General features: G+C 40.5%; 1 protein-coding gene across 3 annotated transcripts in view; it reads left to right on the forward strand.

Annotated features, from left to right (window-relative positions):
* Positions 1-18,515, forward strand: part of LOC142149051 (lysine-specific demethylase 4B-like) — a 208,013-nt gene that overhangs the window by 33,315 nt on the left and 156,183 nt on the right. For all 3 annotated transcript variants that reach the window (XM_075204831.1, XM_075204835.1, XM_075204834.1), the window contains exons 4-5: positions 5,417-5,531; positions 5,745-5,938. In XM_075204831.1, the coding sequence (XP_075060932.1) occupies positions 5,417-5,531; positions 5,745-5,938 (309 nt within the window). The remainder of the gene's footprint in view (positions 1-5,416; positions 5,532-5,744; positions 5,939-18,515) is intronic.

Below are 18,515 nucleotides of genomic sequence, written 5' to 3' on the forward strand. Positions count from 1 at the left end.
GTCATTTTATGAAACAAAAACAAAACAAAAAAAGCTATTTTTAGCTCAGGAGACAGGGTCAGGCAAGGGTCACTAACATAGTGAGCCCTGCTAGGCACTGGATTGGTTGAGAACTGAATGTTACCAATTCAGTGCTGGGCCCTGGGGGAGTGGTGTTAATTTTAATTACACTTCCTTCATGGTGGTCTCTCACTATTTTGTGTGCAGACACCAGAATAAACAGCCATTTTATAGCTCCCCTTTTCTGTCCTGAGTCCTGATAGAAAGGTTTGGGGATTATTTTCGAAAGTTTATTACTTTTACTCTGTGGGGCTGTATTGCAGGCTCACTTTCTGTTCAGTTTTGTGGGCTGCTTGTTATTTATATTGTGTTTTGTTACACTGTTTATTACACTGTTTTGTTTGTGTTTTGTCCGATCTGTTAACATGTCAGAAGGGGAAAAACCATGCGTGGTAAAGCTGGTGTTACATCACTGTTGAGTTTCACCTGGGCTGTCTGTCACGTTGAGTTACCATCCGGTCAGTCAGGCACGCAGGCTCTGTGCACAGCCTGCCGGCTTTCAAAGAGCATACCGTGTAATACAGCAGCTGCTGCTTTACATACGGCAACACATGCCTGGGTTCGGTCTCTCTCCAATACAGTGGGTGAACTTGCTCAGTTGGTGCGGTCACAGGCTGTGGTCGCTCCATCTTCTGATTCTGCTTGCACTGTAGCAACTGACATGGATTCTAGTTCGCTAAGTCAATGTTTGACTATTTCTCCCTGGCGGAGTCTGTAGAGCCTGCTTGGGTACAGGGAATTGCATCCTCTGTACAGGGTTTGGTTTAGGTTTCTTCCTCTTAGAGAGGATGTTACAATCTGCGGCACCGGCTTCCTCACGTAAGCGTAGGAGGATGGCGCCACAACTTCAGGAAAATAAGCCGGATTTGACTGTAGTTCCCAGAATGAAGGTAATTTAGCGGTGAATTCTGACATGGATGCTCCTTCGGTTGTAGAGGAGATTCATTCGGTTTGCCAGAATGTGGAGGAATTACTACAAGCTGTGTGTCAGGTACTTCACTTTCCTAAGTAAGAGGTTCCTCATGTTGCACAGGCTCCTCTTTTTGCATGGTGGGGGGGAGGGGGGGGGGAATTCTTTCTTTTTCCTGGCTTCTTCCCTATTGGAAGATTTGTTGTCAGAGCCTTGGACTTCCCCAGATAGCAAGTTCCAAGTATTTCTGTGACTGCATTCGGTTTATCCTTTTCCTCCTGAAGTTTTTGCTAAATGGTAGGCGCTTCCACGTGTGGATGCTGCAGTTACAGGGTTAGCCAAGGTAACTACTAATCCTTTTCCTAACATAGCCACTCTTAAGGATGGTACAGACCATTAGGTTAAGGTCGTCATTAAGTTCATTTTTGTGGAAGCATGTGCCTCTTTCAGGCCTGCTTTGGCATCTGTGTGGGTTAACAAAGCAGTAGAACGCTGTTCAAAACACCGTTTTCAAGGTTTGTTGGCAGGCAGGCCTTCCTCTGAACGGCTTCCATTAGTGGAGTAAATTCAGAGGGCGATAGATTACACAGGTCTGAAAAAAATTTTTTTGGACAGCTGCTTTTGTTTAGTTGACTGATTCTTACGTTTTTTTGGTGCGCTGAATCCAAAAATGACAGCTGTTTTGTCCTGGGACGTCAGGTTTTTGAACAAACGGGTGGTCATCGTTTAAAAAAAATCTCTTAACGCAAATATTTTATTTACATGAAAAATATTAACTCATTTGCACAGGTTACGACAAAATTAACACAACTCAAGTAGATTGCTTGTGAAATCGTCTTTTTTTAAACTCTAAGCTTCTTTTTGAGCTTTTCCTCTTGTAGGTGGCTTCCGGATGATCCCTGTACAACATCCAGCAGTAGTCAGCCATCATCGTAACACTCCATTTCCCTTGATACCGTCTTTCCATTTCTTTTATATCTTGATGGAAACGTTCTCCATGCTCTTCACTCACTGCTCCCAAATTTTCAGGAAAATAGTCAAGGTGTGAGTTGAGAAAATGGGCTTTTAAGCTCATGGAGCAACCAAGCTTGTGGAACGCTTTCAACATTGTTTCCACCATTTCCTTGTAATTCCTTTTGGTTTTCCAAAAAGATTTTTATGACCACAGTAAAGGCAACCCATGCTTCTTTTTAAGTTGGAGTCATTGAACTGATGAAGTCTTTGTCGGATATGAGTTTTCTAATATCTGGGCCAACAAAAACCCCCTCTTTCAGTTTTGCCTCCGTTAAACCTGGAAACTTGGATCCCAAGTACTTGAAGCATTCGCTATCTTTGGGAAGTGGCTTAACAAATTGCTTCATTAATCCTAATTTTATATGAAGTGGTGGTAATAAAACCTTCTCAGGGGGGTACCAATGTATCTCTGAGAACATTCTTTTCACCAACAACTAGACTTCTTGGTGGCCAATTTTTTTGCTTCCAGTGATTTAGTCTGTCTCTACTGTCCCATAAACATAGAAAACAAGGGGTATTTGGTGTACCCAGCCTGTTGTCCCAGCAGCAAACCCAATACTTTTAAATCCCCACATACCAACCAGTTTTGGTTTTGATAACCCACTTTCTTGAAGAAGGCTTATGAGAACTTGTCGTTGGTACTCAAGTACAACGAATGAGCAACAGGAATGGACGCATAACGGCCACCATTGTGAAGTAAATGTGCTTTTAAGTTTCTTTTGGAAGAGTCAATGAAAAGCTTCCATTCAGAAGAATCATACTGAATGTGGACCTGAGCCATCAACCCTTCTAGCAAGCACAGTCAACTTTGCAGTGATCACCATCAGGACCAATAAACATGTATTTTCATGTTTTTGGGAGCACTGGCAGTGAAAATAAATTTGTTTTTCCATGTTCAGTTTTTTTCCCCCAAGTATGATGAATTTGAAATTTAGCGATTTCCAGCTACCTGTTTGACCAAGGCACATTTCGATTGTGAAAAAACCTGACGCCCCAGGAAAAAACGGTGGTCATTTTTGAATTCTGCGCACCAAAAAACATAAGAATCAGATAAAATTATGAAAACAGCTTTTTGGTTGCAGACCTGTGTTATTTATGAGAGGCAGCTACATACCGCGGGACTGATTGGTGCACATTTTTCTGCCTCTGCAGTTTCAGCTCGTCGTATTCTCTGCCTTAAGTCCTGGAAGGCTGATGGGTAGTCTGAAAAGGTTCTTGATTATCCAAATTCCAGTCCTTTCAGTCCTCAGGTTTTGGGGTTAATATTCTTCAGGCCAATCTTCTGCAGGCCAGTCATCCGCCCCTAGGGGTGGTTTGCTGCGTGGGCGCCAGGCCTTGTTGGCTTGACGTCCAGTAGCGAAACCTGCAAAAAAGTAGTCCGCATGACAGACATTTTGCTCCTCCGCTGTCGCCAGTGGTGTGAGCTCGTCTTTTCTTTTAAACATTGGGTATTAATCACTAATATCAGGATTAACCCTGATATTAGTGATTAATACCCAATGTTAAAATACTAGTATTGGATATATTCCTATATATTGGTCTCCGATCATTAAATACAGTCATCATTAAAAAGGAACATACTTACCTTACATCAGTATAATAAATGTATATATCCTCTATTCCCTATTTAAGGGAGTTTTTCAGTTATCCATCTGGTAAAGCACACAGATAAAGAGAACACTTGGAAATTTCTGTCTATATAAATATAATTAATCAAGGGACCAATTATATCCCAGGAACAAAAACTATAATATGATGATTTTTGGTACTATGATTGTATATTAGGAGGTCCAATTATGGATACCAATTATTAAGCTTTCTCTGGAAGAGATATACAGATTTCTATAATTTCAGATGCAGATACATACATGCGTATTTCATTACTGAACTCCTAGATTGTATTATTGATATTAACATTTCATTTTGATCAGCCTGTAACCAACTTCGAAATTTTAATATTCTGTTCTATATTTCGCTTTTTATTGACTTTTTAATGCATATCAATAAATATTTAGTTTTTATGTGTAATGTTCGTTCTTGTGTTTCCACTACTAATCTCTGATATACCACAATTTGTCCCTCCATCATCTTGACTTGTCAAGTCTCCTCTTCTTGTTTTTCATAAAAACAGGGCAGTTCTTCGAAACAGGACCTCTTTCCTTCCTACGGTTGTGTCTGGTTTTTATCTGAATCAACACATTGTCATTCCGGTCCTGATTGATTTTATGTAATCCGTTTAACGATATTTCTATTGGTTTTCTCAATGTTGTCCGAGTCTTCCGAATTTATGTGCAGAGGTCTCAGAAGATGCGCAAGACTGACGATCTTTTGAGTCTCTATCATGCTCACAAAAGAGGTTGGCTAGCTTCTGAAGTAATTATTGCTAGGTGGATTACGGCTGTTATTCGTCAAGCTTATAGTAAGGCTGGGGAGCCTGTCCCAGATAATCTATGCAAGCAATCTACAGGGTCTGTAAGTGCTTCCTGGGCGGCCCGCTATGGTGCTTCCAGAGAACAGCTGTGTAAAGCAGCCACGTGGTAGTCTGTACACACATTCACTAACTTTTACAAGTTTAATGTGTTTGCATCCAAGAATGCAAGCTTTAGAAGAAAGGTGTTTCGTGCCATTTCTTCTGAGCGTTCCCTCCTGTAGGGCAGCTTTGGGATGTCCCCGGTGTCCCCCAACGAAAGACAGAGAATATGGGATTTTTATACTTACGTAAAATCCGTTTCTCTAAATCCATTGGGGGACACCGGGCGCCCACCCTTAACGCTCTAGTTTCTCCTACAGTTTGACATGCAGTCTTGTTGGTAAGAGAATGTTATTGTTTGTTAATTTTATTCTCTTTTCCTGTTTCTCTCTATCTCCGCTTTCTGTGGGCTTGGTTAAACATAAACTGAGGCTGGACAGGAGGTGGGGTATAGAGGGGGAGAAGCTAGGGCTTAGTTAAACAGAAGTTTAAAGTGCCAGTTCACCCTGTCCCTACTCTATACCTCAATGTCCCCGGTGTCCCCCAATGGATTTTACGTAAGTATAAAAATCCCATTTTTGTTAATCATCAACATAATGTCATAATTTTGTAAGTTTAAGAATAGCAAAAACAAGTGGCCAGTCTTAAATAAGATGACATTTTCACATCTGGTCAATTAGTGACTAATAGAGAAGTTTGCCTTGCATAAAAAAGGATATGTCTTGTCATCCATCACAATCTTACTTTTTGTAACCTTCTAAGATGTGACTAGACCTAGCTGTTTGAAACTTGCTGACACATCTTCAGGCCCAAAAAGGTAGAGATTTCTTGCTGAAAGATGTACAGGTATATACTTGTATTGCTATTATGTAATAGTGGGGGTAAAAACAAACCTATTAAGTAAGGTCTTTGGTAGTCTCATACTGTGTGCATGCATGTAACATGTTACATGTCATTCGTAGGTACTGCACTCCACGACACCAGGACTTTGATGATTTGGAACGTAAATATTGGAAGAATTTGACATTCATGTCCCCCATATATGGAGCAGATATTAGTGGTTCCCTCTATGACAATGTGAGCCTTACTTATTTTTTCTATTATATCTTGTGGAACTCATTCTTTCGATGTGTGTATATATAAATTCATACTTTATTGCCTACTCACTCACACACAGCCACTAAATGTGGATTTGATGATATTGGTTCACAGACTGTTGACTTTGTTTCCAAGGGTTCAACTTCCTGATGACATTTTCTTGTGTGACGATATATCCTTCCATTTTGGCAGGATATCCAGCTATGGAACATTGCAGGATTGAACACTCTGCTAGACATGGTGGAACATGAATGTGGCATTATAATTGAAGGTGTTAATACTCCTTATCTGTACTTTGGTATGTGGAAGACAACATTTGCATGGCATACAGAGGACATGGACCTGTACAGCATAAACTATCTCCACTTTGGAGAACCCAAATCCTGGTAAGGACAAAAGTGATAATGGCAATAGTAGCTAATTCTTTTTTACACTTACATCATCATTGCCTATTCACTTTAAACACTCCTGCACATACCAGTATCAATCCTGAGATTGGTTTCTATTACATTATACATTGTTTGCATTCATTGCACGTCATGTAAACTTGATATGAGATATTTGTATGGATAATTAAATGTTTAGCTGAAAAAAACTAAGAGCAGTTTTGCTACTTTGGAGACTGATGAGGTTTAGGATTACTGTTTATTTTTTTATCTCAGGAAATGTTTACAGTTAAATCCTACACTGTTGTATCCTTTAATCCTTTGAGTGTCAGAAGTTTGTGGACTTTTTCTTGCCATCAGGGCCAGGCCAATATATACACGATTTTGACATGCATTAATACCTTAAATAGATTCCAATTAACAATTTATGTGAATATTGTTTTCACATCTTGTCTAAAGCATTGATGGTACATGAATAAAGCAAAAAAAAGTTGTTGTTTTTTTATATGTTCAAAAACTTAAAATTAAGTAGTTGACTAGCATAAATTGAACTTTCCCTGATTTCATTGATGCCATATAGATGAAGCTTCTGCAGACAGGTATGACTATCACTACCTCATAACACAACAGTGTGCAAATACAAGTATTCAAAAAATCCACCACAAACTAATTAACAATCCCAAGCAGCACCTGCATAAATACCTCTATTTCCTAAAATTACAAACTTTAGAGGAGAAATGCACAACATAAAGTCAGCGAGTTTGTTAGCCCCCATACCAAAGTTTACTTGCCCACCGCAAATGCTCGGCCAGAAAATGTGATTATTGGTACATGAATACCTGCTAATGAGTGCAGCGCCCTCAACCAAGGAACAGTTAGTTGGTACCACTGTATGAGTAGTAGGCAGACTGTGCCTCACTTCCTCCAGCCTTCTTAGACAATTTCTAGTGGTCAGTCTCAAAACTGTCCTGTACAGTGCAAAAACACTGGAGTTGCTGGCTCTGGTTGGAAAAACAAAAGTCCACACAAGGCATAAGGTTGGTAGGTATTTGCCATTCAATTTACTTTTGGCTTAATATATGTCTTTGCATACTATTGTTGGGAACCAATATGGCTCCGAATATTATCATTGTCGCAAGATCTGGTTTGTTTTTATCCATATAACACCAGATATGGCTCTGTATATGTGACAGGATGGACCACCTATGCCACCCTGTCTGTTGTTGCTGGGAACTGGCTGGGTTTACTTTGCCATCGTTCTCTTTCGTTATCCCAAATGCGCCCTCTTGCCGCAGTATCTGGTTACTTCTGAGTAACTGATGCTGCGATTATACCCCGTTATTGGTGTACCTGGGCTGGTACTCCTGACATCTTCCTATGGATCAGGGTTGCTGTGGATGGATGCCCACTGGCCTATCACACTGGCCAGAGCTGCTGGGTAGCGGCAAAGTGGTGGTACTGGATGCTGGTTCCAAACCTCAGAAACAGCCGGGAACGGATTCGATTTTGGGTCTAATCTGTAGGTCACAGGAATAGAGAAGTTTCCAAGCAGGTCTTTGAAGCAATTGATGTTTATTTGCTCATCCTAGTTGAAGGTACCGGGGAGCAGGTCGGATGGAACATGAAGAACAATTTTCAATACAAGACAGTGCTTTCTATACAGATTTGAACACAGCCTCAGTGGGTAAGCCAGCCCACTAATTTCTGAGCTATTTTTAGAATCTGGATGCAATTTGTTTACCCAAACATGGATTTACATGCAACACTAACAATATTTTCTCATATCTGTGATATTCTAAATGTTTGATTTTCAGCATCTCGTTTTTAGACGCAGGAAATCTAACAGCAGTGTAATTAAACCTTCCTGTGCCTTCAGATGCTAGAGCCTCACACATCAAAAGGTCTAACATGAGATTAACATGGGTCCTTTCTTCAGACAGTCACAGAATACACATTCCCAAAGAAAGGTACAAAACCCCAAATGAGTCATTTTCTCCACATCATGATACACAAAACACTTCTTCCACAAAGGCTTATTGTATCAGATACATACCTCAGAAATCATGCATTTCCTCTAGCAAAGATAAAACAAACAGATTTCTTCCCTGGTCTCAGAAATAAAGATATCTATTTTACCAACATACCTACAATGTAAAAAATAAGCAAATTTTCAATTATATAAATAAGCGCCCTGCGCTTTTTCTTTTAAATAAATTTATACCACAGGTTATTTATAAATGATCCAGTCACAGTACTCTAACCACATTTTCTTAAAGCTTTACCGTATGATTTATCTATTGCCTTATAAGGACATACGTTTATTGGAATGTTTGTACAGAAAGCCTTTCTGTACATTCTTCCCATGTGTAGCACCACTATCATTCTGTAGCCTTTTCAGATAAGACCTTCTCCTCATGTGTGCACTAAAATGCCTTGCACTCATCTCTATCTTCACCACCCCCTTCCCTACTGCTGGTTGAAGTACTGTAATATTTTATCACTCTGTTGTCTATAGGGGAGGAGAATGGAAGTGAGCAGAAGGAATCTCCAACGACCACTCTTGGCTGCTGGCTCTGTTAGCCCTGTCTCCCACAAAAATGTCTTGATATGATTGTGGGGTTCCTCTTTAAATAACGATCAGCAGCGCCAAGTGGTGATCTGAGGTTAGCAGTGGGAATTCCTTGTGTGTCACTCCAATGCATTGGATTGAATCTCAACTCCAGTGCTGCCCTCCAAATGCCTAACTCCAGTGCTGCCCTCCAAATGCCTGTAGCTGCCCAGAACACAAGCTGTTTTGTTTGCACGTGGACCTGACAATTGTAAAATAAAAATTTCTCAGCACCCCATGCATGTAATCTCTTTTTATTATATTTTTCGTTTTTATGTATTGAATTTGCCGCCACTCTAAATATAAAGAAATAATCTATAAATATTAAGATCTATGGCATTACTCTCCACTGTCTAGCCATTTCCAGAACCTGTCTGTGTCTTGTTTAATGCAGGAAGCACTGACTGCACATGACCAGGGAGCTTTTGCTGGTTCAATAATTTTTGCCACAAATTGAACTGGTTGCTGAGCTTACCTTTGATATCCCCTCTGTGCCAGAAATTTTAAATATCAAATGAAATAGTAGTGCACAATGATCTGTAGTGAATGCTTCTTTTATTAGAACATAGGCAGGCTCAGGAGTTGCCAGGGAAGAAATTTGTGCAGAAAAAAGTAAAAAAAGAAAAGTTGTGCAGCTGACGAAACACAGAGGGTCTCTCTATTCCTGGTATATTTTCTAACTAGCAGAAACTGCTGATCACTTTTTTGTTACAGAGTGCCTCCCCTGTTTATTTAGATGTATGGGTTTGTTCAGTAAAAAAAAAAAAAAAAAAGGGATCTTTTAAAAAGGCACTATATATAATATGTCTGACTAACAAGCTAGCCCATCCATCTACAAACTGCTTCTCTCGGGTACTTGGCTTTTCTATTACATCTACTTGGGGACACTGCACTATGGGGTATAGATACTCCTTTAGAAATTTGGCACTTTAAATATTTAAAATGTTTGTGCTCCTCCCTCCATACATGATATTTTCTCGGGTTGTGATGAGGACTGTGCAAGACAGCATGAGGTGGATGATTTATTGCAGGTGGTTTGGCAGGCACTACACATCCTGGAAGGTAAGGAGTTACTATAGCTTGGCAATATGACTACCAAAAGTAGTTTTGGACAAATGGAAACTCCACCTATGGTAGATGCCCATAAATTGCATTTGACTTCAGGCTACCACTATTCAATTCCTGGATGCCACAGCATTTAAGAATAGTATGGATAGAAAATTCTAGACCATTCTTAAATCGATGTAGCAGCTTTTGCTTTGTGGAGACTCATTTTTGCCTTGACTTGGGTAAACAAGGCTGTGAAAAATTGGCCAGAACAACTTTTGGAACTCATGTGGTTGGGTACATCTGAATATCTGGGAAATACAGCTCTAGATGCTGGTTTCAGGGCAGAATTTCAGCTTTGGTGGTCTTTATTATTATTATTATTATTATTATTATTAATTTTTATTTATAGGGCGCCACAAAGTATCCGTAGCGCCGTACAAGGACAAACAATGGCACAGTACAAGGTGAAACAGCACAGTACAAGTAACAGTAAGCACTATAACTCTGGGGGCTCAGGCACAGCATGAAAGCGAGGGAGGGAGGGGAAAAGTGAGTATAGGCAGGTAACTATGGCCCAAGAGGGTGGGCACGGATGACAGGTTGAGAGTCACTGAGGGGAGCGGATAGAAGCGAGAGGAGACAGAGGGCAGAGGGACTGAGAGGAGGTGAGCTGAGTAGCTGGAGAGCACAGTTAAAAGTGATGGAAACAGAAGGTAGGAGAGCCCTGCTCAAAGGAGCGAACAATCTAAAGGGAGGGGAAGACAGACAGACACATGGATGAGACGGAGAGACGGGAGAAACGGAGACGGAGTCGAGGAAGGGGGAGAAGGGAAGAAGGGATGAGAAAGAGAGGTAGCCGACCGGTGGGAGTTTAGGCATGAGACTGGAAGGCTTTAAGGAAAAGGTGGGTTTTTAATGTTCGTTTGAAAAAGGACAGATTAGGGGAAAATCTGATGGAGCGGGTGAGCTTGTTCCAATGGAGGGGAGTGGCGCGGGAGAAGTCTTGGATACGTGCGTGAGAGGAGGTAATCAGAGGGGAAGAGAGGCGACGATCGTTGGACGATCGCAGTGAGCGGGAGGGAGTGTGAATAGAGATAAGGTTAGAGATGTAGGGAGCAGTGGAGTTGGCGAGGGCCTTGCAAGTCAGAGTGAGGAGCTTGAAAAGGATTCTGTAGGGGAAGGGGAGCCAGTGAAGGGCTTGGTAGAGTGGGGATACAGCGGTGGAATGGCGAGAGAGGAAAATAAGCCTAGCAGCGGCGTTAAGTACAGATATAAGGGGAGCGAGATGAGAGAGGGGGAGGCCGATAAGGAGAAGGTTGCAGTAGTCCAAGCGGGAGATAATCAGAGAGTGGACGAGAGATTTGGTGGCATCCTGGGAGAGGAAGGGCCGAATGCGGGCAATGTTGCGAAGCTGGAAACGGCAGGATTTGGAGAGTGAATGTGAGGGGCAAAGGAGAGAGAGGAGTCGAGGATGACACCTAGGCAGCGGAGTTGGGGAACAGGGGAGATAGATGAGTTGTCAACAGTGATGGAGAGGTCAGAGGGGAAGGAGGTACGAGAGGGAGGAAAGACAATGAGTTCAGTTTTAGCAAGATTGAGTTTAAGAAATCTAGAGGACATCCAGGAGGAGATGGCAGAGAGACATGCGGATACCCTGGAGAGAAGGGAGGGAGAAAGATCAGGAGAGGAAAGGTAGAGTTGAGTGTCATCAGCATAAAGGTGGTACTTGAGGCCGAAGGAGCTGATGAGTGCACCCAGAGAAGAGGTGTATAGTGAGAATAGTAAGGGTCCAAGGACAGAGCCCTGAGGGACCCCGACTGGAAGGGAGGAAGAGGGGGAGAGAGAATCAGAGGTGGAAACAGAGAAGGAACGGTCGGCAAGGTAAGAGGTGAACCAGGAGAGGACGGTACCGGAGAGGCCAATGGACTGAAGGGTGTGAAGCAGGAGGGGGTGGTCAACGGTGTCAAAGGCCGCTGAGAGGTCGAGGAGAATCAGGAGGGAGTAGTGGCCCATGGCTTTAGCCGAGAGGAGATCGTTCGTAACTTGAGCCAGGGCAGTTTCAGTGGAATGGAGGGGGCGGAAGCCTGATTGGAGAGGGTCAAGGAGGGAGTGTTCAGAGAGGTAGGTGGAGAGACGGTTGCAGACAAGTCTCTCGAGTATTTTGGAGGCAAATGGGAGAAGGGAAATGGGGCGGTAATTAGAGAGTGAGGTGGGGTCAAGGTTGGGTTTCTTGAGAATGGGTGAGACGAGAGCATGTTTAAAGGCGGAGGGGAAGATGCCGGTGGAGAGGGACAGATTAAAGAGGAGCGAGGTGGGAGCAGGTGGAGGTGGAAAGGGAGCGAAGAAGGTGAGAAGGGATGGGGTCCTGGGGGCAGGTAGAAGGGGGGGAAGAAGAAATGAGAAAGTGGACTTCCTCACCCGAGGTGGGGCGGAAGGAGAGAAAGAGTTGGTGGCTGGGGGGAGAGGGGGGGGGAGAGGGGGGGGAGAGTGGAGGGGGGAGGAAGGGCAAAAGGGGGGGTGGCGGAAGAGTGGGTGGAGGAGGAGATTTCAAGTCTGATGGCCGCGATTTTAGAGGAGAAAAAGGTGAAGTCAGTGGCAGATAAGGAGGGGGGGAGGGGGGGGAGACAGGAGAGTGTTAAAGGTAGCGAAGAGGCGGCGGGGGTTGGAGGACTGGGAGGAAATGAGGGATTTAAAGAAGGATTGCTTAGCGAGCGAGAGGGCAGAGCTGTAGGAGGAGAGGATAAACTTGAAGTGGAGGAAATCAGCCAGGGAGCAAGATTTTCTCCAGTGGCGTTCGGCAGTACGAGAGCATTTTTGGAGGAAACGGGTAAGTTTGGAGTGCCAGGGTTGGGGATTGGAGCAGCGAAGGTGGATGGGCTGGGCAGGGGCAACCGCATCAAGGGCGGAGGAGAGGGTTTGGTTATAGAGGGAGGCCATGCTGCTGCCCCTGGCTCTCAGATGCAATGTTATAGAAGATCCAGCCTTTTTCTGGTGATGTCTTATTAGGTCCTGAGCTGGATAAGATCCTTAGCCAGGCATAAACAAGAAGAGCAACAAAAAGCGCTTTTCGTACCTTTCATCAAACAGTATGTTTTGGGACAAAGCCTGTTTCTGCAAAGAATTATCAGAAGAGCTGGGAGACGTCTGTCACTTTTCAACTACTAGTTTTCAGTTGGCCTGCTTACTCCTCTTTTTATTGGATGGCTTGTCTTCTTAATGGAAAACTTTTATTTCTCCTGGCTAATTCCAAAGCCTGAAGTGTGTCTGAGCTGGGGGCTCTGTCTTACAAATCTCCCTACCTGATTTTTCATGAGGATAGAGTAGTTCTCCCACTGAAACCATCTATTCAACCTAAAGTGGTTTCTAAGTTCCATTTAAATAAAGACATTGTGATTTTAAGCAGAATGCAATACTGTGGGTATGTCTTTGGGATGTCCCCATGGTGCAGTGTTTCACAAGTGCATGAAAAAAAAAACAGGATTTTTTTACTTACACTAAATAATTTTCTCTGAAAATATTGGGCGAGGGGACACTAAGCTCACACTAGGTTGCGCTCTATTTCTCCTGTTAAAAATTGACTAAACTTAAATTTTTTTAAAGGGATGGTGATCTCTCGCTTTTGTTTGTAGTTTATCTCTGGTCTGTTCTGGGGGCTTGGTTAGACGGGTGCAGGTTGAGGCTATGGGATCACAAATATATTGAATATTTAAAGAGCAAAATTCTAAAGGTGGATCTATACCTTATGGTGCAGTGTCACTTAATGGATTCAGAAAAAAGCATTTCAAGAAAGTATAAAATTTACATTTTCTTGCTTGCTTTTTATCAAAATTCACATGCTTGCACTCCATGGGTTGAAGGACAGTTAAAACTTACAAAAACAAATAAATAAAAATTTCATATCGAAATCATTCGGTTAAATGGTGAAAACAGGTTAAATGATTTCAGTCTTTCATTGACTTAGTACTGCACTGAACTTACCTGATATGCTTCCTGTGAACTGCGATCCATGCATATTCGAGTCCAGCAAGACAGTATTTCTGTTGATGCAAAAAACAAATGCAAAACACAAATTATTATTTTTTTTTTTAATGTACATATATTTTTTTAAACTAATTTGTTTTCTGCAAAGGTATGAGACAGCATTATTGACAGATTTAGGTAACTTATTATTTACTTCAGTAATATATAGACTTTGTGTGTGTATATATATGTTTAATAGATTGTGGAACACTCTTTAGGTTATGACAGTGCAACCCAACTACAATATGTTTATATAAGTGCAAATCATATCAAGAACGATAGAGGCCTACAAATCACATTGCAGAGAAGGTATAATTCAGGATGCCTCATACAGCTTTCATTGCATTTAATTATTTTAGAAACAATGTTTCATTTTTGATAGAGAAAATGCACATCAGACAAACACACTACATCAGCTACATCACTACATCAGCTCCCACTACTTTTTTAAACTGTTTAAGTTCTAAAAAATTAAGTGTATAGGTATATCAATTTTATGGTGATAAGATATTAGACTTTTATATCAGTGATGGGCAACCTGCTGCACTTCAAGGTCCTTTAACCTTCAGAATGCCGCTTTAAACTTAATTGTAATAAATTAAAGCAATACTGCTAATCAAAGAAAGTGACACCACTCTATAATATGCGCCTGTTCCTTCCTCTAATAAAGAGGCAATGCATTTTAATGTATTCGTGATGTACAAGAAATAAACATGGAACATACAAATCCACCCCTCCCCCACCCCTTCACTTATCTCACTGTTCCCTCTTTTCTAATTTACACTCTCCATGTCACACTGTCTGCAAGAGTAATTTTTAAAGTACAAGAAATAACAAATAAAAACACAGACACCCAACCCCCCCCCCCCCCACCACACACACACACACACACTTCTCACTCTGTTCCATTTTTTTCTAATTTCCACTCTCAATGTCTCATCGTCTGCACAAAAAAAAATCCTAAAATGCATTAAAATCACAAATTTACCTTGGCACCCCACATGCCACTTATGCCCCCACATGCTTTCATATCTCACATTTGCTTCAAAACTCCTTTAATGTGCTCACCCCACTAATTAACTAATAATTACTAATTAAGGCCACTAATTAATCATTAATTACCACCACACCATAAAGCGAACTTGCCTTGTCAGTCAGGATACAGGTCTTTCCCAGGTAGGAAGAAGGCAAGTCACAGCTGCTGATCCCTAATCTTCTGGCCCTGCCCTGATCTGCAGTCCCAAATCTTCCTGTTTCTCATGCTGCATCAATACACTGACCTGATGTTTCCTCCGGTCAGCTCTTCATTCCTCATAGCTGCACCTATGGATATAGTCGGAACAAAGAGCTGGGTGGGAGTCGCTGGACACCTGTTGCCCAACCACCATATGGTTCTACAAAAGGGTTTGTAATATGTGGAAGGTTCTATATTGATTCAGGCTCATGGGATGTACCTAACTGAACAGTTTGATTGCACAATCATAATTGAAGTGAAAGTATGGTGACTTTGTATACTACTATCCAAGATAATCTACTGTCATAACCAGCTCTCTTTGTTAAGTCTAATACAGCTAATATAAGGAACTAAATCCTTACATTTTGCACCACTATTACTGTTTGGAAAGCCTTCTATAATTAATAATAAGAACTAATTAGTCTTGCAATCTTGTGTAGATTAAGCATAATGTTGATCTAATGGTAACTGGCATATCCTATGCAGCTGTCAGATTTTGATCAATGAACGCAAAGATTTGCCTTTGAAGGCATTACTGTTTTAAATTTGCTCTGCATAGTCGCTGAATATCGGCAATTTGCAAAAAGCACTGCTTAATGCATTTACCCCAGAGCTCCACCACCACGTAAATGTTGTTAACATTACAATTAAAGTATGACTATTTCGTATACCTATAATTAAGTATTGGTTAATGCATGTTTTCTCGTAATCATATAGAATGAAGCATGGTTGGTTCAAACCAGTATGGTGTTGCCTATGAACTAACATTGGCAACACTTTGAAATGGTTTTGCATCTTACAAAATTTAAATCTCCCAACAATTTGGAGACTAGATCTACATACTGCACTCTCAAAAGCTAGGAGAAGCCCCTCTTAACTTGCAGCTTCTGGGATTCCCTTTTTAGTACTTAGTTGTAACTCTAGGCTGTGCCCCTCACTACTACAAAATCTGTTCTCCCTGGCATGAATGTCCCCTTAAAGGCAGTCTGACCATGTTGCTATCATGATTAGTTCCCTTTGCCCCACTCTACATGTTACTCACACTATTTTAGCCAAGCTCAGTCTAATATTCACTAAAAACCCTTTCTCTCTGTCATCTCACATAAATTGTTTTCTAACATACTTGTACTAGCATTCTCTCTGTATATTTTGCTTCATTTAGGTGTATTTCAAGTGAAACTACATTTTACATAAAAAGTAAATTACATTTAAAAAGGTTTTCTTATGCATATATGTTTGCTAATGGGGAGCTCATACACAAGCAAACTGTATGCTTACCACACTTGAAATTAACCTAGCAGTGGGACTATTGACTCCTGTGGTAGCTTCTCATCCTTGTTCTTAGTATGCAGCATTCCCACGTTATGTATTGCTAAAACCTGTCGGGTTAAAAAAACATTCAAGTTTCGCTATCACAGTAACAATGTTTTGTGTCCGACAGCACTTTTGGTATTCTGAGCAAAAATTTGAGTATAGAAGTACTCCTATGACTTAACAACTAGTGATCTCCATAAAGTGCTCCACATTAATTAAAACAATGACGAGGTAGAATGTGTTAGAAGACGGCATGTTTACAGGCTCACTAGAGAATGAAGCTTGAAAATCTATCTGTACATGCAGTGAATACAACAGGTTTAAATGTATAAAAATGGCAAAAAGTATATATAAAAGGTGGCTGGTTTGCGCTATTCCCAGTTGCTGCCGTTTCCTATTAAGGGAACTACACAAGTGTTCCTATAAAATTATGTATCAATATATAGAATAAAGAGTATCCTGCCTCCTGAGTGTGTTCACATATCTCTATTTACAAATTTTAAACATAAAATAACAATAAACCAGTATTTAAACATTGAAGTGAATAAAATAAAAATACTTCTATTCAGATGATAAGGTCCATGTGTCACAATTTAGTGATCGTTCCCTCCTTATTGCTCCGAAATAGTATATAACGTGAAAAAATAAAGATGCAACATAGTGTGACATTGTTTGAACAGTATTATTAAATAAAAAAGGTAGAGATTCTTGAAACAGATGCTTTACATAAATCAATCCATGTGATTAATTCCACCATGTTAACTCTCCTATGTGGTTTTACTTACTAGACAAATATATAATCGCTTTCAGTGCTCAAATAGTTGTAGTGTGTTATGTTGACTGGTCCTTCACCACCCAAATCCTTATGTGAAAACACTTACAAGAAAAAAATTTGAATCGGGCATGGTATCACAATTTCTTTGATCTTGTCTTCCATCAGGGATAATCCTTCAATATGAATATGGAAAATGGGTAAAACGGATCTAGCATGATACTGTTTAAAACTAAAAAATACTTTTATTACACATAATAGCATACATATTAAGCATGCATGCATTTCTTGCACGCTAGATCCGTTTTACTTTTTTTTTTTTTTTTTTAAGAAGCCATATAGAGCAGCGATCCCTCTGAGAGACCCATATTTAGAATGGTAATCATGCAGTTTGTCTGTGGTGAAAGTGCCCAAACTGAATGAGGACATAGGCAGATTTATGAGAATGTGAGCCTTTGGGATCAGTGTTGTACCCTTACATAATAGGGATGGTTGTTATACTGTAAATGTGAAGCCTTCATTCACTTTTTTTTTACATACCAACAGACCAAAGTATTGGCTATAATTATCCTTGGATGGATAAAGTGAATACCATTTAGTAGTTCTTCTGTAACAAAAGAGGAACATGCTTAAACGGTGATTACTACAGAATATTGTTAGCTACTACTTTTCAAACCTATATTGTATCCCATTTTGAAAAAAAGCGGTATACAATCGCCCAGCCTGCTAATGTAGTTGGTTTACAAAAAGTGGTAGCCCTCTGTCATAACGTCAAAATGTGCTACCCTTACAACTGATGAATACTAGGTCAAAGCGAGAAATTTTTATTTTTTTTATTTCAAGGAGCACTAGGTGGAAAGTAGATCTAGTTAAAACATACTAAATTTTATTTACGCAATTAAAATAGGTGTAATTCCTTATTCTGCAAAATATTTAAAATGCTGAAAGAGTGGTGCTACAAATGTTTTTGACGTGATAAATAAGACTTTTTGGCAACAACACCTGCAGTGCACTCAATTGTCCATATGTTTCATTGTCAATAGTTGAATGGAGATAAATAGATATATACATGATATGTCTCCAGCTTAAAAATAATATATAATAAGGTATTTGTATATATCCATATCGTAGAGTGTGTTCAATAGAGTTGGAAAGAATAGTGAGTGGACACAGGTAATGTATAACTATCTTTAATTCTGGAAAGCAAATGTATACAGTGACTTTTCCTAAGTCAGTGTTGCACAGAATTACATTCATAGATATTGAACATACAACCGCTATATTTACATATTGAGCACGAGTATGGGTACTGCATATATTGAATGTTATCTCAAGGGGTAAAGACATGCGAGGAGTATCCCCTAGTGGTTCACTGTAATAGACTTATTTCAGATTGTAGGTATGATGAACTACTGTGACTTCTACAGATAATAATTATTGTAATGAGTTGGGGCAATGTACAGTTATAAAGACGGAAATTATTAGCATTTATTTGCATATTTTGTCATACATGTTGGCACATCTCCACTGTGTTTGTATATTGCATATAAATGTGAGAGCAGATAGTAGTTGTAGTATA

Source organism: Mixophyes fleayi, chromosome 1 (genome assembly GCF_038048845.1).
Source record: "Mixophyes fleayi isolate aMixFle1 chromosome 1, aMixFle1.hap1, whole genome shotgun sequence".
Lineage (NCBI taxonomy): Eukaryota > Metazoa > Chordata > Amphibia > Anura > Limnodynastidae > Mixophyes > Mixophyes fleayi.